The sequence below is a fragment of the Danio rerio genome, chromosome 22 (genome assembly GCF_049306965.1).
Source record: "Danio rerio strain Tuebingen ecotype United States chromosome 22, GRCz12tu, whole genome shotgun sequence".
Taxonomy (NCBI): Eukaryota; Metazoa; Chordata; class Actinopteri; order Cypriniformes; family Danionidae; genus Danio; species Danio rerio.
In genome coordinates, this window is record NC_133197.1 from 11,265,001 (window position 1) to 11,280,000 (window position 15,000).

Below are 15,000 nucleotides of genomic sequence, written 5' to 3' on the forward strand. Positions count from 1 at the left end.
ATAGCAGGGAAAATAAATATTACAAATGTCCCCATTCTTCTCATAAAAACATATTTGTAAAGGTGCTGTTGACTTGAAATTTTCCCTGAATGTTAATAACAACCAAATAAATCCATATATGCAAAGAAAACAAATCTAATTAGTTTACAAATGAAGTTATGAGTAATAAAACGAAATGACGCAGGGAAAAAAGTATTGAACACATAAAGAAAAGGAGGTGTAGAAAGGCAGTGAAAGCCCAGACAGCAGCTGAAATCACTCAGGAGTTCTACAGCAAGCCTCTGCCCTATGTCATTCTGCTTCAGTCCAACATCTACATTAGCAGGATGATAAAGATGAAACCAAGGTGGACATTTCAGCAAGACAATAATCCAAAACACAGCCAAGGAAAAGAAAATCAAGCTGTGGAATGGCCTAGCCAATCACCTAACTTAAATCCAAGAGAAAATACAAAATGAAGCTCAGATTTGACAGACGAGACCCACAGAACCATCAAAATTTTACACTGTTGAAGTCAATGAAAAAATGCATGTGACTTCATTCTCCATATGAGAGGCGTCTTTAAGCTGCCATTACCAAAAAGGCCTTTTATATAAAGTATTAAATACGTTTTAGTAGTTCAGTACTTATACTTGAGTCATTTCAATGTTATTACACCCAAATATTTTTTCATAATTTTTGTTTTGTTTTATTTCTATGTTTGTATTGTTTGGGTTTTTACCAAAATCTGGCTCAATTCCATGTCAACAGCTCCTTCAGAAATAGTATTCCCAGGAAAAAACATGGTGTTTGATACTTATTTTCCTCACTGTATATATGCATTTCTTAAAAAAAAAAAAAAAAACTATACAAAACTTTTTTGCATATTTATTTACATGTATATATGATTTGTATCATATACATATATATTTAATAGCTAAATCTAAAAATAAAAAATTTTCTCAAATACATGCATGCGTGTGTGTATTGGTATAATTAAATATACATAGAATGACTTAACACACATATGTCGTCAAAACAAATTTTAATTTTGGACGCGATTAATCCCTATTCATCTGTTCACAGCACTAGTTTGAACAACAACAAGACGAAGTGAAACAAAAGGAAATGAAACAAAACAAAAACAAAAGTTCCAAGCTCGAAAAAAGTTTTGACTGAAATTATTTTTATTTTTTTGAGTTTTGCGCAAATATGTAGATATTTTGTTGATTTTTGAGCAATGTTTTTGTGGATACATGTTTTAAAGTCTATCATTATGTTGTTTGAAATAAAGTAAAATAAAATTACAGTTTGGTCTTGCAGAATTTGCATAGAGTAGTGTAAAAATAAAGTAAAAATAAGAATAAAAAAATAATAATCATTTGGTCTGCGTGATTATTTTAAGACTGAATGAAGACCTTTAAACACTAACATTTACACCACGCACCTAGAAATCTAAATACAGTATTAATAAAACATCCATAAAGCATGACCTACATTCAAAGACAGTGGCCATGTGGATGATAAAGGCATAACTGCATATATAAGAGCTGAACAAAAGACTGTGGTAACGAGAGCCCAGGTGTGTTATCTAACCACAACCAGCCCTTTCCCCTAGTAATATCATTAGCCAGGCCGGCGGGATTACATGAGGCCATAATCTCAAATTCCATCTCCCATGATCCTCTGCCGGACACCACACTTCACACTATGGGTTATTTATAAAGTCAGTTTCATTTCATCACTCATACAGGAACGCTAAGGTGCTTTGAAGGAACTGGGGGAATATATATACACACTTTATACACACACAAATATGTCATCTTAAAAAGTGATTTGTGTCATTTCAAAGCCTCTAGTGCTACATTAATTTGAACAATATGTATCCTGTTTTTTTTTGTTTTGTTTTTTTGAGTAAAAAAATGGTACTCGTATAATTAGACCTTGACATACAGAACAAATCAACCGAAATGACATTTAGTGTAACAAAAGTTTATATATTAGTTATATTTATTTGATTATATATTTGTTTATTATTTATAACACCCTAAATAATCTTGTCAGGCATATGTGGTACAATTATTATATTGGTGACATTAAAAGTCTCTATTAAAGGATCATGGTGCACAACCAAAACACTAATTATAATAATTATTTTTATTCACTACCCTTCTAAAGCTACTAAGTTTCACCTTAATGTCAGCTATATAAATATAATAAAAATTTGTATAAATCACACTTTTTAAAATATATTTTAAAAATATGTGCATTTGTACATAAATGATTCAATCACGCTGCATGACAAAGGAACATTTTTCATTCATATTTTGACATTTTATTTTTATTTTGAAACATTAAAGTCGTAACTTTATTTACATTTAAAACTTTTTTCTATTTATGTAAATTATTATTATTTTTATTTAGATGCAGACACCGAAATCCATTTGGATCATTTGCATGATATGAATAATTCATTAGCGCAGGCATGAGAAACAGGTAATGTGACTTTTATAACTCTAAACTGTAAAAGTTCTCAGAAATCACATGACACAAACAACTTTGAACCTGCACTGTTTTTTTATTTTTATTTCAGTAGTATTTCTATACTAATGTAGTGTTTGGGGAAGAAAAAAACAGTTTTTTCATTTTAATATAATGGCATTTTAGTCATTTATTGTATTAATGTTGTAGTTATTAGTTTTATTTTACTTTATTTTAAAAGTTCAATAATTATAAAAATGATTAAATACTTAACTATTAAATAATAAAAAGTTTATTCATTTAAATCAATCCATTTTATTTATTAGTATATATTTCAATTGTACTGTTTTGATATGTATTTTTGTAAACAATAATAACAACCCTTATTTTATATATTACCTGGGTTGTAAAATGTACTTCCCAAAGCATATGACGAGAAATAAAACTGCACAAACTAATTACTTTTTTTTTTTATTATAAAGTTTATCATCAATTTACACTCAAAAAATTCTTGCTTGTTTAAACTACTTATTTACGATGAACTGAAGCAACATAGGCAACACAGTGCGTGAATGAATAAGTGTGGATATTTCCCCAGAGATGGGTTGCGGCTGGAAGGGCATCCGCTGCGTAAAAACGTGCTGGATAAGTTGGCGGTTCATTCCGCTGTGGCGACCCCAGATTAATAAAGGGACTAAGCCGACAAGAAAATGAATGAATGAATGAATGAATGAATGAATGAATGAAGCAACATAACTGATTAGATTTTTTTGGGGACAACTTAATTTTTTGTGTTTAACCCATTTAATTTTGAATCAATTTGTGTTGGGAAAACATGAATGAATTGTGTGGAACCTTGCAATTTTTACAGTCTATTCATTTATAAAATGTCCACTTGGTAATGTATTTATTAGGTATAGTTTTGTGTAAAATATTAATACTTGTTTTGCTTTAATAAAGCCTGATGAGAACGTGTCTGTCAAATTAAACAAAAAACAATATTGTAAGTGAAAGTGCTTTTACACACACATAAAAAACTGAAAAGAATAGTGAAGGTTTTCACTTGTTGTGACTGGAAAATCAGGGTCATCTGACCAAATATTGATTTCTAAACTCTTCTGAACTTTGAACAGCACATTTGAACAAATAAATATACTGATTCCCACAATATTACCATGTTTTTTAAGTATACTTCAAAATACCACTAAGAATAGTAATCACTCAATAATAGGCTCCGTACTATGGTAATACCATGTCAAACTGTAACTGAATCATGTTGCAGATAAAGCACTTTTTGTAGTTTTATGTCAAACTGACATGACATGACAAGAAAGCATGGTACTTCTTAGTAACACAGTACAGTACCATAAATATCAAATAAATTTATGTACATTAATGAATATTTGGGCATAGAAATTGACATTTACATTAATAACACCATGTTTTTAACATGTTTACCATTGTAAACTTTAATAAAGCGTTTAAATTTACTATATTAAATGTCAAGCACCACGGCGTCCATCTCTGACACTACTTTACTGTGGTACTTCCATAGTGTTTATACACTTTCACTATAGTAAAACCCTGGTATTTTTAAGTGCAATTCAATAGCAAGCAATACTGTAATCGTTAAATATCCTGGTATAAACGGTGAAATACATTTTAACCAACCGGAGTATGTAATACTGTAACTGTAAGCTACCATGGTACAGATAACCTGCACCGTTATAATACTTCATAGACTGCCGCAGCACGAAAAACATGGTATTTCTCAGTAAACACCGTCGATATAGCATGGTAAAACTCCACATTCTACAATAAAACCGTTTCAGTGTATATTTTGTTCAGCTATATGATTATAAACCCCTTTTTTCCTCAAAACTAGAGATGATTTTTCGCATATCGTATCTTCGCATGACAGTGACGTCACTTACCAGCCGTCACACCACACCCGGATCACCCGCTTCCTCTTCTCGGGGCTGTGGGTCGAGGAGCTCGGCTGTGCGCGGTCCTCCTGCTCCACCGCATGGCTTCCGTTCCTGATCATCTTCTTGAAGCCTATGAAGTTCCCTGACTGGCGTTAAAAGCGGTAGTAATGGTCCGTGCGGATATGAATGACCGGCGAAATCTCTACGCCCTTCCAGACGCCCCGAGAGTGTGCGCAGCGTAGATGATGCGACGCGCAAACGACACGCCCCCTTACGACACCCCGCCCCCCTCTTTTGAGGAAGTGACGCGAGAAGAGAGTCGCGCGGGATTTCCCTGTAGTGGTAAACTCTCATGATAGAAATGAATGAAAATGAGGTAATTTCTAATAGAGTTTGAATGTCGTTACACCATTACACTATAGAAGCTATAAATCGCATAATTTACGTTTCGGTGCTCATGTTATCATGTATTCGTTTTTCAATGAAGGAACAGAATGAATACATCCTCTCATGAACGATATTAACAATAAATAATGTTCATAATCTTCTGATAAACATCTCAGAGATTTGTTTTCTGGTTTAACACGAATTAATGAAAACAAATACATTAATTAAATACTAATAAGTAGGCTATTGTAAACGTTTCTACACAAAATTTGCCATAAAAAACGAAATATTTATATTATTAACGTATAAAAATACGCTGAAAGTACGATATATTTTATATCTATAAAATATATTTTTAAAGAAATATATCGGATGATGATTTATTTTCTGATTAACTGCCAATAAATATGAATACTTCTACGTTTACAAATATATTGTTTGTTTCTAATTTATTTGGCTTAAATATTGTATTAATGCAAGTTAAAAGTAGAAAAATACAATTGAAATCGTAAATGTCTTAGAAATACTATTTTAATGTTTTTCATCATTAATCGATCGTCATTTCTATTTTGACGTAACCTTTTTTTCGGTTTGTTTTATTGCTGAGCTACAAAAAAGTATTGTAAATGAATGTAAATTTTTAAACTGAAATGTCATTCGACGGTTAGAGGACAATGCTGAAGACGCTGGTGAGGCAAAAACAAATGTAACTCCATTATTTATCTATTATAAATGAGATTTTTTTGGTTTTTACTGTAATAAGCTCATTATAAAAAGTTCATTATAAAACATAAAACAACTTATACTGTATTACTTAATATAAAGCAATGTTTTCTAGTTATTTTTAAATATTGTTAAATAATTTAGGAAATTATACATGGCAACTATATTTACCTTCGGCCCACTAGCCTCAATCAAGTTTGGTTTTTAGATCTTTATAAGTTAAGGTTTGGGCACCCCTGTTTTAGATGTTGACGTTACTTACTCTAGTCAAATTGTATTTTTTATTTTTTTGTAAATAATTTCTTTTTATTAATCTCTGATGCGTTTTCTGATTTATCTTTTTATTATTATTTTTGACGTTTTTCACTTTTAATTAGAAAAGGACAGTGAAGGTTACAGACAGGAAAGTATTGGGAGCAGAGAGTGGGGAAGGATTGGCAAAGGACCTCCAGCTGGGAATCAAACTCGGGTCACTGTGAGCATGAAACTATGGTGCTTTATGTCGGCGCACTTAATCACTATCGACTGATTTTTCTTTTTGAATGTTTGAAATTAATGCTTCATATTAATAGATTAATAATAATAGTAGTTGTTTTTTACAATTAAGTTTGAGGGAAAAGGCTATAAAATAAACAAAAATACCAACTTGTGTATATACAGTTAAAGTTAGAATTACATTTAATTTTTTTTATATATATTTCCCAAATGATGTTTAACAGAGCAAGGAAATTTTCACAATATGTCTGATAATATTTTTTCTTCTGGAGAAAGTCTTATTTTTTTATTTCAGCAAGAATAAAAGCAGTTTTACATTTTTTTTAAAACCGTTTTAAGGACACAATTATTAGCCCCCTTAAGCTATTTTTTTAGATGGTCTACAGAACAAACCATCATTATACAATAACTTGCCTAATTACCCTAACCTGCCTAGTTAACCTAATTAACCTAGTTAAGCCTTTAAATGTCACTTTAAACTGTATAGAAGTGTCTTGAAAAATATCAAGTAAAATATTATTTACTCTCATCATGACAAAGATAAAATAAATCAATTAGAAATGAGTTATTAAAACTATTGTGATTAGAAATGTGTTGAAAAAAAATCTCTCCGTTAAACAGAAATTAGGGAAAAAAATAAACAGAGAGGGAAATAATTCAGGGGGGCTAATAATTCTGGCCTCAACTGTATATATGTATGTATGTATGTATGTACACACAAACATATACACACACACATATATATATATATATATATATATATACAGTTCTCAGCATAATTGAGTATACAGCCCATTTTGAAAATAAATATTTTTATCCATTTTCTCGGTGAATATATGAATGCAATGTATTTTGGCGCATTTAAACAAAACAGATTTATTAAACAGATTTATTTATTAAAATAATATTTTAGTCACCAAACATATTTAGATATTGAAAGATAACACAATTAAATTCAAGCAAAATATTGCAAAAATAAATTACAACCTACAAAATTTCAACAAAATTTTCAATTTTAAAAGATGCTGGATAAGTTGGCAGTTCATTCCCTTAATTAATAAAGAATTAAAATTAAAATTAATGACTGAATTAACCAAACATGTTTTGTAAGCCTTTGAATATGCAATCACATGAATTGTTACAGATCTCCATTAGGTGGCGCAACATCTACTTATGTTTAAGCAACAAAATAGCACCCTCGAGTGGAATATGAAAATGTTTATTCATTTTTTTTCACCATTTTCCAAAGCACTTTGATACAGCAGTGGCACACGTAAATCTTCACTTTTTACCTGAGCGTTTCGTGCATTCACCCCAGTTTGTTTTTCATAGCACACATAGAAAATAGCTCAAAACTATAGAAAAATAAGTCTTTTTTTGTTGTTATACCAACTTACATAATGTTCTTTGACACTAGGGAAAATAAATAATAACCACAGTGCTTGATGTTGAAAAAAATAAAACAATATGGCTTTCGATTTCAAGATTTGTCTCTATTTTGCCGGTAAGCGTTATGGCTTTCATTCGTTTTGATGATCGAATCCCCTTCAGGATCCAAATGTCAGGAAAGCTCGTCGGTTCTTCATTGATTCCCACCACGTTTGCCACTAAAAAAAGAGAGATAATGATGTAAAACCTACTGAAAATAAATTTACATGTTCTTATACTGATGAGCATTTACATATAATTAGCATATAAGTTGTATTTTATATATTCAAATAATTTTTAGTTATCTTCATCTATGATATTTCTTACAGAAAAATCTCTGAATGTCCTTTTCTAATGAAAAAGAATAACACAAATAGTCATTATTAAATTTAATAATATTATTTAAATTAATAAACTGAAAAATGTATATGCTAAATTTATCAAAATTTTACAAATACATCTAAATATTTAGATTTAAAATATATTTACATATATTTAAATATTACACATTTCATACAAAAAATGTTGAATGCTTTATTTGTTATTAATTCCAAGTTAAACAAAAAGGCTGAAAAGTTACCAAAATACCCACGGCTTATATAAATTAGCAACAAAAAAACATATTTGAAGAAATAATCACATAAACTCACTAAAAATAGACCTGCATCATCTCATACTGATTATCATTTACGTATCGTTAGCATATCAGTTTTATTACCTTGTCCCTGACGCCTTCGAGTTCATCACCCATTGTAAATACTCTTTAGCTGCGATGCTGTCCAACACCTTGTTGACGTCACTGGTGAAACTGCCGTCTACATGTCGCCTTTGCGCCATATTTGCACCTTTGTTGTTTGCAACACTGCACACATGAGAAAATCAACCTGTTAGCATGATTATATGACACTTTTGAATCACTTAGTAACTGATTTCTAAGCAGAGATATATAGCACAGGTTAGCATGTAGCATGTTTTTTAGCTTCATTTGTGTGGTTGCAATATTATTTGTTTGGCTTTAATTAGCATTATTGTAGAAGTATTTGTTTAATTAGCACAGAACAAGTTTAGGATTAGCATGTGGCATGTTTTGAGCTTCATTTGTGTGTTTGCAATATTATTTGTTTGGCTATAATTAGCATTATGGAAAAAGTAATTGTTTAATTAGCACATAAAAAGTTTAGGATTAGCATGTAGCATGTTTTTAGCTTTATTTGTGTGTTTTCAATATTATTTGTTGGTTATAATTAACATTACGGAAGACGTATTTGTCTGATTAGCACAGCAGTAGCCTATCAGAAATAGTGGAAGACATTAGCACAGAAAAGGTTTAGCATTAGCATGTTTTTAGCTTCATTTGTGTTTTCAGTATTATTTGTTTGGTTATAATTAGCATTACGGAAGACATATTTTTCTGATTACCACAGCAGTAGCCTACCAGAAATATTGGAAGACATTAGCACAGAAAAGGTTTAGCATTAGCATGTTTTTAGCTTCATTTGTGTGTTTGCAGTTTTATTTGTTTATAATTAGCATTACGGAATAAGTATTTGTTTGATTAGCACAGCAGTATAAGAAACGGAGAAAGGCATTACACAGAAAAGGTTTAGCATTAGCATGTTTTTAAGCTTTATTTGAGTGTTGCAATATTATTTGTTTTGTCATAATTAGCATTATGAAAGAAGTATTTGTATGATTAGCAGAGCAGAACCAGAAACAGTGGAAAATGTTAGCACAGAAAAGGTTTAGCATTAGCCTGCATCATGTTTTTAGTTGTATTTGTGTTTACATTCAGTATTAGTTGAGATGTTTGATTGTAATTAGCATCTACACTAGAAGTATTTAACACAGCATCACCAGAAACAGAAAACTTTAGCATAGAATTGCATGTTTTTCATTTTATGTTTGATGTATTAGTTGTGGGTTTATGATTAATGTCAGAAAGAGATTAGAATGAAATGTGTTAGGTTTGTTTGTGTGTTCTCAGTTTTAGTTATGATTAGCATCTGTTCTAAATTTTAATTTTATTAGCACAGAAGACAATAGCACTGAAAAAGAACAAAACGTATTTAGCATGTAGCATTTTTTTTATGTTTGTGTCTTTGCGGTTTTAGTTGTGATGTTTGGTTTTGGTTAGCTTCTATACAACAAGTAATTCTTTGATTAGCACAGCAGTACCAAAAAAAGACATTAGCATAGAAAGAGCATAGAAACAGTTTAGCATGTAGCATGTTTTTAGATTTCTATGTGTACTTTGCATTTATTTGTGTTTGTTTATAATTAGCATATGTTCAAGAAGTATTTATTTGATTAGCACAGCAGAAGCTGAAACAAAAGTCATTAGCATAAATAAAGCACATGTAGCATGTTTTTAGGCTCATTTGTGTGTTTGAGGTTGTAGTGGTGATTTTGCTTAGCATTTGCACAAAAATTATTTCTTTGATTAGCACAGCAGAACCTAAAAACAAAAGATGTTAGCATAGATAGAACATAAAGTGTTTAACATGCATGTTTTTAGGTATATTTGTGTGTTTGCGGTTTTTGTTGTGATGTTTGGTTATAGATTAGCATCTGTGCAAGAACCCGAAACAAAAGACATTAGTATAGAAAGAGCACAGAAAGAATCTAGCATGTTTTAGGTGTATTTTTGTGTTTGCGGTGATGGTGGTGATATTTGGGTTTGATTAGCATCTACACGAAAAGTATTCATTTGATTAGCACAGCAGTATCAGAAACAGAAAACGTTTTAGCATGTTTTTAGGTTTATTTATGCGTTTTGCGGTTTTAGTTTTGATATCTGCTTACGATTAGCATTTGTTCAAGAAATAAATACTTGATTAGCACAGCAGAATCCAAAATAAATGACATTAGCATAGAGCACAGAAAGCATTTAGCATGTTTTTAGGTTTATTTGTGTTTGGTTATGATTAGCATCTGTGCACGAAATATTTATTTGATTAGCACATCAGAACCAGAAACAGAAGACATTAGCAAAGATAGAACATCAAAAGCATTTAGCATGTAGCATGTTTTTAGGTTTATTTGTGTTTGCAGTTTTAGTTTTGATGTTTGGTTATGATTAGCATCTGTTCAAAAATTAAATATTTGATTAGCACAGCAAAATGCAGAAACAGAAGACATAAGCAAGGAAAAAGCATAGAAAGCATTTAGCATGTAGGATGTTTTTAGATTTCTTTGCATGTCTGGTTATGATTAGCATCTGTGCAATAAATGTTTATTAGATTAGCAAAGTAGAAGCCAAAACAGAAGACATTAGCATAGAAAAAGCATAGAAAGCATTTAGCATATAGCATGTTTTTAGGTTTATTTGTGTGTTTGGTTGTGATTAGCATCTGTGCAAAAAATAAACATTAGATTAGCTTAGCAGACCCAAAACAAAAGACATTATCATAGAATAAGCATAGAAAGTATTAAATATATAGCATGTTTTTAGGTTTGTGTCTTTGGTTATGATTAGCATTGGCAAAAAATATTTATTAGATTAGTTTAGCAGACCCAAAACAGAATAGAAAGCATTTAGCATGTTTTAGGTTTTTGTGTTGGGTTAAGATTAGCATCTGCGCAAAAAATATTTATTAGATTAGCACAGCAAACCCAAAACAGAAGACATTATCATAGATAGAGAAAGCATTTAGCATGTAGCACATTTTTAGGTTTATTTGTGTGTTTGCGGTTTGAGTTGTGATGTTTGGTTTTGGTTAGCATCTGTTAAAGAAATATTTATTTGCTCAGCACAGCAGAACCCGAAACAGAAGACATTAGCATAGAAAAAGCATATAAAGCATTTAGCATGTTTTAGGTTTATTTGTGTGTTTGGTTATGATTAGCATCTGTGCAAGAATTATTTATTAGTTTACATGGCAGAACCCAAAACAGAAGACATTAGCATAGAAAGCATTTAGCATGTAGCTTGTTTTAAGGTTTATTTGTGTGTTTGGTTATGATTAGCATCTGTACAAAAATCATTTATTAGATTAGCATAGCAGAAGACATCAGGATAGAAAGAGAAAGCCCACAGCCTGGTTTCAGCGCTGTTTATTAGCATTAGTGTTTGGCACAGGGTGAGTTAGCGAAGAGACAGATGTTTGGCAGGAGAAAGCGCAATGAAGCCATCAGTTCTCTCTCATTTTGTCTTTATTTTCACAGTCTTTAAGGCACTGAAGGTGGACTAGAAGCATGGAGGCCTACTCTGGTTTGGGTTGTCCGGATTTTAGCCAGGCCACAAAGCTCTGGGCCGCCTGGTCTTGCAGGTATGAGCTCACGTCGCTGGTGTAGGTGCCCTCTGCATGACGTTTGACAGAACCACTGGAGGAAAAAAAAAATTTTAAGAGAGAAAATCAAAATATCTTACACACATATACACACACACACACACATACACACACAATAGTATACTATATTTATACTATATTAAATATTATATGAAACTATATTTATTATATTTTACAACACTATTAATGAATGCTACAACCCACTGTAGTATTAGTGATCATAAACTGTAATCAATATTGTAGTATACCAGACTTTTTACTACAGTAAACTGTGGTATATTGTAGTATAACATGCCCTGTTGTACAAGGTCATTTGTTTAAATTATTATTACCATAGAAACTGTCCAATCACCACAACATATTAGTTCAAGTATTTTACTATAGTATGCTTTAAAAACACTAGTAATTACTATATATTACTATGGTATTATTTCATAAGGGCATATATTGTTTTATTTTATGGTAACAATTAAATTATAACAAAAACAATAACAAACTATTAGGTTTTTAAAATATTATAACAAATATATTTATATAAATATAGCATTTTTATGATATTATATTTACTCATTATTTTATAATATAAAAAAATAAAGAATATAATTGTAATTTAAATATATATTTAAATATTAGAACTAATATTTAGTCATTTTGTTTCCATAGACTAATATTTTAATCTTGTATTTAAATGCATGGTAATCTAATTTCATATCATTCCTTAATAATATTGCATATAATCTGCCTCTTTATATAATTCCAATATATGCTGCACAGAACAAACACAAAAAATGAAGCCTAATTATAACAATGTAATTCTGAATTATTCTTCCTTTACGCTAATATAAACGTAAGGATTATGTCTCTATAGTTCATACCCATTTCTCTTAGCGTTCATGAGCCACTGAACGAAGTCTTGTGCTCTTCTGGTCTCCAGGTATTTGCTGTAGTCGTTGGAGAAAGTTCCCTCTGAATGTCTCTTCATGGTCGTCAAACCCGGAGCCCTCGCCAAAAAACTGTCTGCTGTCTCTGTGCTGCAAAAACACATTAGCATAAGCGTTATATTGTGAAAAAATAAAAAAATAAAATAAAATTATAAATAGCAAGTGAAGTGAAGTCAAATATTACTACTCGGAAATAACCTAAAAAAAGACCACTTCAGTCAGTTTAATACTGCGGTTTCTGTCTATTTTAAACTAGTATTTAAGCACTTTTAAAGAAAAAGTTTTAAATTTTGTGTTGTCATAAAATGCTGCTCCAAAGCACAAAACTCAAATAAAGTTCTTTTTTAGTCAATTCAATCCTACAGTTTTTGACTATTTTAAAAATAGGATTTAAGCACTTTTAATAAAAAATACTTTTAAAGACTAGTTTTTAATCTTCTTTAGTTCTAAATTATTACTGTGTAATGTTTATTATTACTGTATCCTAAAAAAATTCTAAAACAGTTTCTTTTAAAAGCTAGAATTTAAGTACCTTTAATGAGCAATGCTTAAGCATAGTAGATCTTATTTTGTTTTGGCCATTTTAGAACTACTATTTAAGCTCTTTTGATGAAAAGTGCTTATGGTTTAACACTAAGAGTTAACAACTTATCGTATGCTCCAAAGCAGGATATAAAGGACACAAAACTGAAAAAAAACATCTCTTTTCAGTCAATTCAGTCCAGCAGTTTCTGTCTATTTTAAAATCACAAAAAATACTAGATTTTCCATCTTCTTAAGTTGAAAATAATTGCTTTAAACACAAACGTTTTCTCATTCTTTGTTGTTGTTTTGCTTTACCTAAATAAAAAGCCCTCAGATTATTTCTAGTTTATGTAAAACTTGTGCTTAAGTACTTATGAACCACTTATGAATAGACATAAATTATGTACTTTCATCATAGATTACATCTTAAATTACAGAGACAAAACATGAAACTAACATTAAGGCCATTTCAGTCAATTCAATCCTGCAGTTTATGGCTATTTTAAAAATAGTATTTAAGTACTTTTAATAAAAATTGCTTATGAATACTAGTTTTTATCTTCTTTAGTTATAATATATTACTGTGTAATGTTTATCATTTTATTTTCAAATAAAAAGCACTAAAACAGTTTCTTTTTAAAGCTGACGATTAAGTAATTTTAATGAACAGTGCTTAAGCATAGTAGATCTTATTTTGTTTCTGGCTATTTTAAAACTACTATTTAAGCTCTTTTGATGAAAAGCGCTTAGTTAACAAATCTCATGTTAGCATAAAATACTGCCCCAAAGTAAGATATAAAGGACACAAAACTAAAAGAAAGATCTTTTTTTTCAGTCAATTCAATTCTACATTTTCTGGCTATTATAAAAATAGGATTTAAGGACTTTTAATATAAATCCCTAATGAATACTAGTTTTTAATCTTCTTTAGTTCTAAATTATTACCGTGTAATGATTATTATAATTACTGTTTCCAAATAAAAAGTCCTAACAGTTTAAATCTGGCATCAAAAACAAACAAAAAGACCGGTTTAGTCATTTTAATACTGCAAGTTTTAAAACTAGTATACTTTAACAAAAACCTCTAAACAGTTTCTACCAACTGTAAAACTAGTACTTAAGCACTTTTAAAGAAAACCACTAAAGAATAATAGTAAATCATGAACTTTTATCATAAATTAGTGCCTAGAAACAAAAAATAAAAAGCATAAAATTCACAAAGTCCATTTCAGTCAATTCAATCCTGCAGTTTCTGGATATTTTAAAAAAAAAAGTATTTAAGCACTTTTAATAAAAATCACTCAAGAATGCTGATATTTCATCTTTTTTAATTGTAAATTATTACTTTAAACCATTTTTTTTTCATATTTTGTTGTCATTTTGTTATTCTAAAGTTACATTTAACATTTTCTAGATTTTGTAAAACTAATACTTAATTACTTCTATAGCACTTAAGTATACTAGCACATCTCATGTTATCATAAAAGACTGCTCCAAAGCATGACATAAATGACACAAAACTGAAATAGAGGCCAGTCATTTCAACACTGCAGTTTCTGGCTATTAAAAGTAGTATTTAAGCACTTTTAATAAAAATCACCCAAGTTAAAACCACTAGTTTTTATTCTTCTTCGTTTTAAATCATTACTTTAAGACAAAAGTACAAAAGTTTTCTCAAACATTGTTGTAGTTTTGCTGTGCACACAGAAAATAGCCATAAAACAGTTTCAAGCTTTAGTAAAGCTAGCATTTAAGTACATTTAATGAAAAACACTTAAGTATATTAGCAAATATAGTATTTAATGATACAATACTGCTCCAAAA

The 15,000-nt window shown here is 30.1% G+C and overlaps 2 protein-coding genes and 1 long non-coding RNA gene across 11 annotated transcripts in view; 1 reads left to right on the forward strand and 2 right to left on the reverse strand.

Annotated features, from left to right (window-relative positions):
- The window catches only part of pcyt2 (phosphate cytidylyltransferase 2, ethanolamine), a 16,145-nt gene extending 11,494 nt beyond the window's left edge, over positions 1-4,651 (reverse strand). Inside the window, exon 1 of one of the 2 annotated variants that reach the window (XR_012397359.1) lies at positions 4,395-4,651. Coding sequence is in view for 1 of the 2 variants with exons in the window: in NM_001006037.1 (NP_001006037.1) it covers positions 4,395-4,507 (113 nt within the window). In the remaining variant the exon portion in view is untranslated. 2 annotated transcript variants of the gene reach the window in all.
- si:ch73-2d23.1 overlaps positions 4,428-15,000 on the forward strand; it is a 52,391-nt gene continuing 41,818 nt past the window's right edge. For 3 of the 7 annotated variants that reach the window (XR_012397783.1, XR_012397785.1, XR_011008197.2), the window contains exons 1-2: positions 4,685-4,764; positions 11,586-11,689. This is a non-coding gene — a long non-coding RNA (si:ch73-2d23.1). Of the gene's footprint in view, positions 4,765-5,875; positions 5,974-11,585; positions 11,690-12,644 lie in introns of those variants that run through there. The other 4 variants (XR_012397782.1, XR_012397790.1, XR_012397786.1 and 1 more) reach the window with 4 other exon arrangements.
- gcga (glucagon a) overlaps positions 7,198-15,000 on the reverse strand; it is an 8,499-nt gene continuing 696 nt past the window's right edge. The window contains exons 3-6 of one of the 2 annotated variants that reach the window (NM_001271770.1): positions 12,586-12,741; positions 11,628-11,744; positions 8,140-8,283; positions 7,198-7,600 (exon numbers count right to left, since the gene is read on the reverse strand). In NM_001271770.1, the coding sequence (NP_001258699.1) occupies positions 7,576-7,600; positions 8,140-8,283; positions 11,628-11,744; positions 12,586-12,741 (442 nt within the window). In that variant the 3' untranslated portion in view covers positions 7,198-7,575. Of the gene's footprint in view, positions 7,601-8,139; positions 8,284-10,307; positions 11,745-12,585; positions 12,742-15,000 lie in introns of those variants that run through there. The other variant, NM_001008595.3, reaches the window with a different exon arrangement.